Raw genomic sequence first — 12,223 nt, 5'->3', positions numbered from 1 at the left:
TTGAAATTTGCTCCAATTGTTTGTCATTTTTAAATGATCTAAGTGTAAAGATTAAATTGACGGGGAAGTATTCCTTTTAAAAAAAATATAAATAAATAAAATAAATAAATAATACTGATGGAGGGAGTACACATTTTGATTTAATCTTGATAGTTAGACCGACACATTTACTAGTGCGAAAATTTGACAAATTATAATTTAATTATCAAGAATATATTGAAAAACTATAAATCGAGACTATTTGTAACAAATACTCGTAGCTATGTTTATTCTTATGTATAAAGCCTAGACATTGGTCAAATGTAAATAATAGGATATCAAAATCAAATCATTACACTTAAATAAAAACAATAGTGATGAATACCATTCATTTATTTTAAAATGAAAGGTGTAATGAATACTCCATTCGTTTCATAATAATTGCAACACTTTGACTTTTACACCATTTATATTTCATATGCCAGTCATAGTATTGACGTATTGTATGTAACTCCATATGTTTGTTCAATGAATCTTTAGTATATACGTAGTAGATGAGAATCTTAACATAATGATAAACACTTATTTAAGACAATAAATTCAAAATAATACAATATTCCGTATATTATCCATTTCCCGCTTTACCCACTTATATACTCCGTAATTTAGTTCCCCAATAATTTTATTTTTATTTAATTTTTTAAAAACGTTTAACGCCTCTTTACCTTCACTCACACTCTCACACTCACACTCAAAGCTTCCCTCGCAAGCTTAACTCTTCTTCTTCTTCATTCTCTCTCCTCTTTCATCTTCACAAAACTTTCTCTCTCCTCCATTTTTCTGAACAATTTATCTTCGCAAACATGAGACGCAGCACAAGAAGGTCAACAATGGCGGTTTCTATTCACAGTTCTCTCGATTTTGACTCCAACAGAATTAGTACCAGAAGATCTTCCTCCATTCTTCCTCAATCCGAAGAAACCCGTAATCCGGTACATCAATTCTTCCTTTTTATAATGCATAATATGTTTTTAATGTGATTTACTGATTTGTTTGTTGCTTTGGGTTTTAATTTCATGGTGTCCTGTTTAGAAATTGGTTTCTGAACTTTGAATTCGGATAAAGGGTAATGATGTAGACGGGATTTGAACTCGGGTCTTGAGTATCACCCCCCGAAGCGGACTATGAACATTCTTCAAGTAGTAGTTGTTTTGAATAGTGAGAACTGTTTTTTTTTTTTTTCAAATTAATTTGCTGAAATGTAGTAGTTCATGTGACAATGTTGATGTCAGAATGAGTAAAATTCAAAAGGTTTTTTCTTTTTGTTGAAAAATAAAGTTATTAGGTGCTTAAAAAGGTTATTGAAAGGGGAAGGTGTTAGAAAAATCTGATTTGTTACCTTTTACTTACCTTTATGTAGGATATGAGTATGTGAATGATGTTTCGAATTAAAATTACACCCGGGTGTAGGATGAAAATCGCTTAATGTGAGAAGGGTGAGTCTGTTCAATGGTTTGTAGATCAAAGTATGCATGTCAAAGAAAAAAAAAAGTTTTTTTTTTTCCTTAAGGATATGTGGGTTTTGTTAAAAAAGTAGGAAGAGCTCCTAGAAGCTTGGAACAAATAATTTGTGTACGGCTATGTTAAACTAGTCTTAGGGCCTGTTTTGATTGACTGAACTGAACTGAATATTTTATGAGAGGAGGATATTAGAAACTAAACTGAACTGAACTAAACTGAAATTAATCTAAAGAGAACAGACCCTTAGTTATATTATAGGAGGAAATGTGTAGTTATAAGTGTTGAGATAGAAAGAGAACTAAAGATTGGATGTGTTGAATTTTTTTTGTATGTTTTTAACAAGATGAAGCCCCTTATTATTGTTGGCAGGTTGGAAACTTTACCACCAAATTTTCGATGTCCTCGTTTGTAAAAAAAGTGGAAGAGCTCACACAGGATCAGAGAACTGCTATTGAAAAAGTGGGGTTTGGAAATTTGCTTAGAGTTCCTCATCATACCCTCCGAAAAAATCTCTTAGTTGAATGGATGGAAAGATGGGACTGTGAGAAAAGAGCGTTTGTACTTCTTGATAAGGAGCTTACCATAACTGATATGGATGCTGCATTGATCTTGGGGTTACGTGCTGTTGGTAGCCCTGTAAGTTTGAGTGAAGAAGATCCATTATCTGAAATGGAAAGGGACTATGGAGCTACCATAATTAATCGAAAAATCAGTATGTCTGCAGTTGAGGGAAGGTTACAATCTCTTGGTGATGATGCTAGTGAAGATTTTGTAAGGAATTTCTTGCTATTTATGTTTGGGACGATTCTTTTCCCAAGTTCAAATGGTAAACTGGACTCGCGCTATCTTTCCTTTGTTAAAGACCTCGAGGGAGTGTCCAAGTATGCTTGGGGTAGGGCTGTTGTTGAAGACCTATTCAATTGGTTATCTAGAAGGAAAGAGGAACAAATAAAAAGCATGGAAGGTTGCCTTATTCTTCTCCAAGTAAGTTCTTGTCATCTTTATGCTGGATGGCCGGCTTGAATTCATATGCTCTTAGTGATGTTGCCCTTAAGCTCTAATAATATACAGTATCATTGCTTTACAAACTACTGGACTTGTCCAAGTATGAAGTATTTGACTTGCAGTTGCATTTTACTTATCGACCACATAGACTTTCTGGTTCTAATGATAAGATTTGGTCTTCAACTTTCTGATGTAAGCAGATTTGGTCCTATGAACATATAGACATTGGGCGTCCAATTTTGATAAGTTGCTCGGTGGACTTCCCTCGAGCTTGCCGTTGGGAAAGTAGTAGGTGTAACAGCCCAAGGCATTGGTTCACTTCCAAGTTCAATGAGGTTGAAGAGAGTCAGGTGAGGAAATTCTATTAGCTTTTGCCATTGTAATATATCTACTAATAAGTTCAATCTTCCATGAATTGGTATCACCAATACATTGAACAATGTGAAAATTTTGGTATTTTATTCTCAATGGCATATTGGTATTAACATTGTACCTTCAGGTAATTTGGAAGCTGCAACCAACAGCAACTGAGATGAGTAATGATTACATACGAGAGCTACTAATGGAAGCTGCGGGAGGAGAAAGTATTCTTTCAACTAGGACAAACATCACAACATCCATGACAAAAGAGGTCCCATCTAAGGTTAGACATAATGAAACTAGCCTGCAACTTAGAGTGGAACTTAATTGGCATGCAAAACCCCATTTTTCAGGGATTTTATCTGCTTATGTGTATAAGTAAAGAAAACATACTATCATGTTACTGATCAATACTGGCAGGGTATGGGATTAAAGTTATTTTAATTTATGATATATTTTGGACTGAAATTTTATTCTTTTGTCAATTGCTCTGCAGAGTTTAAGCCAGAAAGCTGTATTAAATGAGAAACCAGAGGGAGGGGTGGCAAGAGGCAACCATGATCAACGAGCTGATATTCCAGAGAATTCTGGAACATCAGAAATATCATCAGAAGAATTCGAGAGAGAAGAGGTTCTGAAGACTAGAACAAGAGCCACAACATCTGCAGCTATTGGGCTCCCACCTAAGCATGATCAGCGAGCTGATATTCCAGAGAATTCTGGAATATCAGATATATCATCAGAAGAATTCGAGAGAGAAGAGGTTCTGTCAACTAGAACAAGAGGCACTTCTGCGGCTATTGGGCTCCCACCTAAGGTTGGAAATTTGAAGACTTTTCTGGAACTAAAAGAAACACCTTGTTTAGCATGCACAAACTTCCATGTGTGCATGATATTTTTAGAATTGTAGAGAATAAGTATAATTAAATTTCTTAATTTGGCAGCTGGTGGACAATTGTGCTGTTAGGTTTGTAGCTCTACTTAAATGACTTTTGTTGCCAAATTTTGATCTTTTATTTGTCTGTTAAACAGATTTCTAGCCGACATGCTTTATTGGATAAGGAGCCAGACAAAGGTACGGGAAGAAGTAAGCATGATAACCAAGACTTCCCAGAGGATTCTAGGCAGTCAGCAGACTTGTCAGTGATAACTGAAGATTATGCAGAATGTTCCTCATTGTATGGTTTGCAAGAGGACCAGAGTGCAGAGACATCCCATAATGTTAAGGTAATAGTTGTCAAGTTGACAAATTATATATTGGTACTAATAATCTTATTTGTCATCTTTAAAAGGAGTAGGTAGAGATTGAAATATAAAAAGTACATTTTAAACAAATTATTGTGTTTAAATTGACAATTTCATTACTGTACAGGAAGAATATGTTTTAGAGAATGAGAAATCAGAAGCAAATGATGTTATCAAACTCAAGAGAGAAATTGCTGTAATGAGGAAGATAATAGAAGACCTAAGAAAGGAAAATGCTGAGCTGAAAGAAGATAACCAACGCTTGAGGGCTCCTCCTACACTTGCTGATAATATAGAAAGGCTTATAGATGAATACTTTGATGGAGTTTAGGATGCTTTGGAAGTTGTTTGTTTTCGGTAAGATCATGAAGTCATGCACTAATCAGACTCCCTATCCTTCCGTGTCTAATGTTGAGTCCCATGCTTTTTCTATTTTTTTTTTTTATGCCATCGCCAGCTAATCTTCATCAATTAGTTAATAGTAGTTCATTATGCTGTTAATCAGATAGATTAGGCACTAAATCAAATTAAAAGCATACAATTAAGGCAACTGATAGTAGTATTGATCAAATAAGGATAATCCAATCAACACAATTCCCTACTCCGAGAGGTAGGAAGAGTCTCCCAAAGTATCTTCACTAAAAGTCTATCCCAAAGTAATTCCTCACTATCTTTCTGAATACCTTATTACACAGACTAAACCACTTCTAATAGTGCTACTATGGATTTTTCTAGCAAAAAGCATAACTAATTATGCAATCTCCTCCCCTCACACACAACAAACTCCTGAAATCTTCTCCATTTATCAGAAGTAATTTGCTTACTTTCCTTCTCCTTGTATATGTGATACAACAGAGGGTTTATGTTGATTGACTTGGTTATGGGCACAAGATAAGATGTCATTGATATTAAGAACTGCTATGGCGTTATTAATTAAAAAAAATTAGCGTAGTCAGTTTTTTTCATCTGCTTAGCAATGTGCACTATTTCCCCTCATTATCTTATCTTTGTGTTTTGGCAGATGAATTCACTTCCTTCACCATAGAAGCAGCATCAGCTGATTGTTTATCGTCGGATAAGCGTGCATATATTCAACATCTGATTTCTGCTCTCTGGTATAAGTAATTATGTGTACTGGTATGATTGCATTATATAGTGCCTGTAGTCCCATGCTGTAAGTACTAGTTCATAGTGTGATCCAATTTACGAGTGTAACAATTCGAGATTGTTATAGTCCTTATAGGCAATTCCTTTATCCTCACATTATCTAATAGTAAAATAAAAATGAGGCATGAAAGTCTGGCAAAACTCTGTTACATAGCCTTGTCTGTATAAGCTGCAGTAGCAGTAGCAGTAGCGTTGCTAGTGTATATAATTTGAAGAAAATTTCTAATATTTATATGTACGTGTATATATATTTGTGTCACCATTTGGGGTCTTTATGCACAATAATTGGGGCCGGTTTTGAGATCAAATTTACACTGTTAATTCTCTTTGCCTCTTTGTTAATTAAAGAGGACTATGATACTTATTTTGGTCTTGATAAGATGAGAGTTGAGAAAATTCATTTTTTTAAGGCTAAAATCTCATTACATTATTTGTAAAGTGGAACAATTTCATCAGCCAGGGATTTAGAAGGTTTATTTGTTTGAGGTTGTCAATTTATCATTACGATTTAATCAAACTGCAATTTATTGTTAGAAATAAGTTTTCTAGGACATCAAACTTTAGTACAGAGAAATATAAACTTCACTACAATGAAACAAGGAGACTCTTAGGTAGAGTCTCATCCGCGAACTTTATTATTGAACCTTTTTCCATCTTCCTTGTAGATCTAACCCGTTCTGCATTAACATAAGAGAACAAAAGAAATTAGATGTCTTGTACAGCTAATGAAGCAAAGAATTTTAAGAAATCTTTTTCTTTTTTTTTTCTTTTTTTTGAGACAATAGAAATCTTTTGAGTTTAGAGACATGAAACATACACTTTGGTGCAATCAGTGTTGGGGCTGAAGGTGTAAGACATGCTAACCCCACACTGTGCAGGAAGCTTAGCTGCAAGGTCATAGTTGAGTCCTTTGGTGTTAGCTGCAGTTGATTTCATACACTCACAGAGGGCCCTATGCTCGCCTGTTTGTTGGGCTGTGGCCTTGAGTGACCTTACCCCAGCGCAGCAGCTTTCTGGTGGAATTGCCTGGGTAGGGCCACTGCTCTTCAGGTGTGGCATGCAGGGTGACAGAGTGTCACTGACTCCGCTGCATGATATGGCTGCTTCTGTTGCACGGGAGGTGGCTCCCAATACCATACAGATGGCCACAATGACGCGAGCTAGTTTGAGAAGTGAGATAGCTGCCATTTTCCCGGTTAGTGCACAAATTTTTTCTGTTGGAACTGGTTTAAGGAATTGTTGCTAGAAATGTATGTGTATATATACATCAGCATAATAATAGAGAATTGGCTTAGGTTGATATGGTTGGGGACTTGAGGGTTGATCAGATTTAATGCTGAGAAGTATGTTTTTTGTGTGTATATCCATATTGGTGTCCTTGTCTGTCAAATTAAACTTTTTGGATGAACTTGAAAATTGGAAACTTGTAGACAACTTCTTAAAGTCGACATTTTGAGCTGATTTCTACGGAAAAATACTGATAAAGACGCATCAAAAAAATTTAAAATTCAAGCTTGGTGTCAAAATTCCTTAGCTTTAATGGAAATGTTACAAAATTTCTAATATTGGTCGTGTCACCATTTCTATTCGTTTTCCAATTTTGGATGTCATTTCTTATTTCAATTAAGTAGAAATTTGTTAAAGTAAATATTGTAGATTAATGATCCCAAGTGTTGAAACATTGGTATTGCTATTAAAGATAAACACAAGCATATACTCCCTGTGTTTTTTCTAGTTTACTCACTTCATACCTTTTCGTTAATGGCATTGTTACGTGTGATTTTATTAGATTTGTCATGATTTTTACTTTAATAACATTAATTTTTTTTTATTTTTTTTATAATACTTCGTGTTAGTGTAAAAATGAGAATATATAAACTAAAAACAGTGAAAAGTAAGGGAAATGTAGAAAAAGAAAAGAGGTGTATCATGTAAATATGTAATTAAGATTGTAAACCCTGATGAGTAAAGGAAATGCAAGTATCTATCAAATCTGTAGATTTGTCTGAGGTTATTGGCTAATTTTTGGGGTCTATGAGTCGACAAAGAGTTAGAAGATTATAGGCATTGTCAAGGAGTATGTCAAAGCACAGGTAATTGCACTATTGCAGATAGTCGTGATGCATGATCAAAAGCCTCTATGATGCAGAGGAAGTCCTGTCTTGATAAAGGGTTTGGGTCTACTGGTCTAGTCTATGGTAAATCAGAGTACTATATCTTGTAGTGTATTGATAATTTTTTTAGGAATATGATCATCTAATACCATTTAGTCATTAATGAGAATATTTTAGGAAGAATTATTTGCAGTTTGCGTACATACTGCATAGAGATATGAAAGATGAAATTGCACATGGTATTGTGTTAATGTTTGGGTAGGAAGGCCAGAGCTCTGTATTTGAGTCGAAAATTTACCTGCCATGATGCTATATCTTGGATGTATATATTGCATAGAATAGTTTGAGTCACGTTAGTAGGACCAAAGAGGATCAAGCAAATGTTAATTACAACGTTGAACCGTATCAACTACTGCATCAAAATATATGGGAGGCCACAGACCTGCAGTGTATCTGAGACTAGAGGAAAGTTTCTGTGAGGGCCTAAGGGGCATATGCTTTAAACTTTGAAGGGTGACTGTCATAATAAAAATGTGATCATGGTTCTCTGTTTTTTTAATTTTGGCATTATTGTTCTTAGGCATACCCGTCTGCAGCCAAGTTTTGCAGCCTCTACAGCAGTACATCAACATAATCTCTGAATTTGATGTGCAACATGAGTTAAAATTGCGAATTTGCGATACTGTCTTTGTCCATCCCACAAGTTTTTTGAACCCCATCTCAGGAGCTAAGTCAAGTCTCCTAAACAGTAATATTTTTTGATGGACCCTTAGTAGTAATGTTAAAAAGTTATGATTTGAATTCGCTTATTAAACTTAAATTTGAATGGTTGTCTTCATAAATATGAAGTACTTCGTATATCATATAGTGATACGTGTCCACGTAGAATAATCACAAGAATCATAACTCATGGAGAGGTATTTTGAACCATGTTAGTAAGAGATAATGTCACATATAGATAAGGTCATAAGGAATTCATAACATTATAGCTTATTGAAAATACATATAAGCAAGACATACATCATTCATACATGATTGCATATCTAGAGCTGCAAAACTAGAGCAACACTATGATGAGAACATCGATCAAAGATCTCAGAAAGATGTAACTACGTATGATCTGAAGACTGCTTTATTTTTCATTTCCCGACTTAATTGATTACTGGTGATTCTTCCACAAGGCTTCACTGTATGCTGCAAAACACCAAAACAAATGTTACATACTCATTATATTACTCGCTTTCTTCAGTTCTTAAAAAGACGTACTGAAATATGATTATTGATTACTCTTTTCGTTTGGAAATAATAAGACCGACTTTGATAGGGGTCATTTTTAAGAAATTGATTAAAGTATCAATCTAAAGTAAAGTAAATTTCGATGTATATTTAAAAATGTACATCTATTTCGTATTATTGTGTAGATAGAGTGTTTATTTTGTTAATGTTCTCTTTAAGTAATATTTGCAAGTTGATAATTTTTATGGATTAATAATTGAAATTGAACTAATATAAATAATGTAATTACTAATTAAATTGCAAAAAAAAAAAAAATTAAATAAATAAAAAAAAATACATAAATAAAATAAAATTGTAATACGAAGTATATTACCTGTTGCAGTTGATTTTAGGGTTAAAGGAGTAGCTGACGGGAACCCTACACAGAGAAGCAAGTCTAGAAGCAAGGTTATAGTTTAGACCCTTAGTCTTAGCCGCTGTTGATTTCATACAATTACAAGCCATCCTACGGTCAGCCGTGGTTTGAGCCGCGGCCTTAAGACCTCCAACCCCGGCACAGCACTGAGGTGACGGTACACCCCCAGCCGTGCCCCTCAAGAACGTCATACATTGTCCTAGGTACTTGGTCACCGCACCACATGATTGCAAGGTCGCCTCGACTGCATTCGGGGCGACAAGGGCTTGCACCACCATGAAAACCACCACAAAACATACCAACTTCCTTAGCATTGCACTTGCCATTTTCACAAATCTTTTTATTTTTCTTGTTGAATGTTTTGTATTTTTTTTCTATGAAGTTGTGTAGTATGAGTGTTAATACGTTGCATGGTTTTATAGAGTTGATATAGGTAGTTGGACGTTGTCATAATTTAATGTTAAAAGGATTATTATTGCTAAATTTGTGGACATTTACGTAGGTGTCAATTTTTGCTGATTTTGTTGTAATTAACGTTGTACACATAACTAATTCTGAATATATTGCTAACGTATTATGAATGGAAGTTTTGTTTGGATGTTGATAAATTCGGGAGTTGTGAATCTTGTGACCACTGATCTTAAGGAGACGTATAGGTCATGTGTGGACCGCCATGTTAATATATACGAGTATACGACCGAGTAGTCAATAAGAGTGTATGCCGTATAGTTTTGAACGCGTTGTCTACCTATCCTTTTATTTTCTTGGGGTTTTTTTACTCCCTCCGATTATTTTTAAGTGTTACACGTTAGCAACACATAGTTTTTGGCAACTCTATTGAATATAATATGAGGTTCTAAAAACTTATAAGAAAAAGAACATTAGAGTTAATATGTTAGTAAAAAATTAAGGGATATGAGAGTAAAAGAAATATTTTTTTAAAAATAGTAATGGGTTTGAGTGATGACCATGCGAAGTGATAGAATTAATAAATTTTTAAATGAAATAGGTTGTCAAAAGGAGGTGAGACACTTAAAAAAAGGTCGTAAAAGAAAAGTGTACACAAATTCTTAATTAAGGTTTTTTGAATACGTAGTAATTGTAAAATGTGTTAAAATTACCGTAAAAGTATTTTTAATAAGTGACTTTTGTATTACTACAAAGTTACCCATCTTCTAATATAAATTTCACAAATTTTTATATTTGGTTGGTCTCACCGTGTGGTCAGGGTTACTCGAGTTATTTGGTCAGGGGTTATTTGAGAGGTTCGGTCAGGGATTACTTAAGGGGTTACTTGGTCAAGGGTTCAATTAGGGGTTACTCAAGAGGTTACTCGGTGAGGAGTTACTCGGTCAAGAATTCGAGTAATCGCTGACCAAAAAGTAATTCGAGTAAATCCAGCCACACAGAAAAATCTTCCAATAAATTTAACTCTTAAAACCACTTAAAATAAAAATTGAAACTTCACATGAAAATACAATCTAATTCATTATTATTTTTTTTATAAAATAATTGTTATCTTTTAAAAGATTTAATTTACCATAAGAGTTACTCCCTCCGTTTCAATATGATAGTCCCATATGGAATCAATTACAAAAATAAAAAAAGAAAAATATTTGGAATCTAACATTAAAGTCAAAAACAATTCATAATTAGTTTTGTCTTATTTAATTTTTTTTTGATTTTTTTAGGAAACTGTCAACCATAATTGCATAATTCTAGGGAATAATTTTTATACTTAGAGTCATGTCATCAATGCACAATAAATTAATTTAAACAATCAAAATTTAATATGTATAAAATAGGAAATAAAAACTAAGTTAAAAGTGGAATACATTTAATATGGGTATATTTTTTTGAAACGCCCAAAATAGTATATGGGACTAAAAAACTGAAACGGAGGAAGTACTAAATTAATATTTAAATTATACCGACTGTCTTTACCATAAAATTAACATAAGTCCGCCTTATATAAGACTTGTTGAAAAATGTATGAGTATGTATTAAACTACAGACCTACAGTAGTAGTGTTTTGCACCGCGCGCTCTCTTTTCTCCCCTCCATTGAAGGTGCTGCCGTACAGTGTTATGGTATTATTACTGAGAATTAGCAAAATAAGCAAGAAAGTTGTTATTAGTGCTTTAGTTTGTTATGAGTGCGTTAGGTGGTTGTTAGTGGAGAAGTTAGTTAACATGAATTGTTAGTGGAAGTTTGTTAGCTAGTGGATTACACGTCATTTCCCACTAGTCTATAAATACTGTAATAAAATAGTTGGAAGATATCAATAAAAAAATCAATCTTCTTTTCCCCAATTCTATTTCTCTTCCTTCTTTCTCTCTCTTCATTCTCTCTCTTAACCCATAAATCCGCCATTGGAGAAGCTTCTAGCTTACTCCTCTATCATTGGTATCAGAGCTTATCTTGCTGTTTCTTCAGTAAGAGATTCTGGCGCCTCCGCCTGTTACAAGAAGAGTGGCAGCCATGGAAGCTCAGCTCAAAACCTTGGAGCAACGATTGGAGGATCAAAATTCCAAAATCGAGCAGAAATTCGAGGAGATGTTGAAGATGATGCAAACCTTGCATGCTGAGAAGATTTCAACTCCTTCGACTTCTGAACCTTCATCTCCTACCTCTTCTAATGGAAGCTTGAACAGGTCCAATCCAACCAGGACCTTAGGTATGAACCCTAAACTCGAGTTTCCGAAGTTTAATGGTATGAATCCTCGTATTTGGGTCAAGAAGTGTTGCAAATATTTTACACTTTGTAAAATCGCTGATGATCAAAAAGTCGATTTAGCTTCCTTGAATATGATTGATAAGGCCGAGAATTGGGTCATGAATTACTTGTCAATTAGGAGATCTGTTGTTGTTGATTGGAATGACTTTGTAGTTGATTTGTATGCTCGATTTAAGGATGATTCTACTTTGGATGTGGTTGAGCAATTTAATCGATTGCAACAAATTGGTTCAATTGAAGACTATATAGATGAATTTGAGAAGTTGAGATCAGTGTTATTGATGAACAATCATATATTACCTGATTCATATTTTTTGGAAAGTTCTGTGGGAGGACTTAGACCTGCTGTTAAGCCATTTGTTAAGGCCTTTAAACCTTTAACAATTACTCAGGCTGTGGAATATGCTAGATTGCAGGAGCAGTCATTGAGTTGTACTTCTTTTT

At 34.3% G+C, this 12,223-nt stretch overlaps 2 protein-coding genes across 2 annotated transcripts; one reads left to right on the top strand and one right to left on the bottom strand.

The window, feature by feature from the left end:
* The first annotated feature begins 771 nt into the window (after window positions 1-771).
* Window positions 772-5,424, top strand: LOC145618513 (uncharacterized). Its single transcript, XM_081673285.1, has 8 exons — window positions 772-971; window positions 1,870-2,484; window positions 2,706-2,855; window positions 3,005-3,148; window positions 3,362-3,682; window positions 3,898-4,092; window positions 4,238-4,467; window positions 5,132-5,424. The coding sequence occupies exons 1-7, from the start codon at window positions 843-845 to the stop codon at window positions 4,439-4,441; spliced, it is 1,758 nt and encodes a 585-aa protein (XP_081529411.1). The 5' UTR covers window positions 772-842; the 3' UTR covers window positions 4,442-4,467; window positions 5,132-5,424.
* A 3,151-nt stretch (window positions 5,425-8,575) lies between these two features.
* On the bottom strand, window positions 8,576-9,368 carry LOC145617149 (non-specific lipid-transfer protein-like). Its single transcript, XM_081671832.1, has 2 exons — window positions 9,001-9,368; window positions 8,576-8,585 (listed from the first exon to the last, which is right to left on the bottom strand). The coding sequence occupies exons 1-2, from the start codon at window positions 9,366-9,368 to the stop codon at window positions 8,576-8,578; spliced, it is 378 nt and encodes a 125-aa protein (XP_081527958.1).
* Between the last annotated feature and the right edge of the window lie 2,855 nt (window positions 9,369-12,223).

Source organism: Chenopodium album, chromosome 26 (genome assembly GCF_948465745.1).
Source record: "Chenopodium album chromosome 26, dcCheAlbu1.1, whole genome shotgun sequence".
NCBI classification, from domain to species: Eukaryota; Viridiplantae; Streptophyta; class Magnoliopsida; order Caryophyllales; family Amaranthaceae; genus Chenopodium; species Chenopodium album.
The sequence above is the reverse complement of the archived record's forward strand: the minus strand, read 5'-3'. Positions and strand labels throughout refer to the sequence as shown.

Coding starts and splice junctions, on each gene's coding strand:
- LOC145617149 (XM_081671832.1), bottom strand. CDS start 9,368: ATGGCAAGTGCAATGCTAAGGAAGTTGGTATGTTTTGTGGTGGTTTTC.
- LOC145618513 (XM_081673285.1), top strand. CDS start 843: ATGAGACGCAGCACAAGAAGGTCAACAATGGCGGTTTCTATTCACAGT. Junction 3,683..3,897: donor CTATTGGGCTCCCACCTAAG/GTTGGAAATTTG, acceptor TCTGTTAAACAG/ATTTCTAGCCGACATGCTTT. Junction 4,093..4,237: donor AGACATCCCATAATGTTAAG/GTAATAGTTGTC, acceptor ATTACTGTACAG/GAAGAATATGTTTTAGAGAA.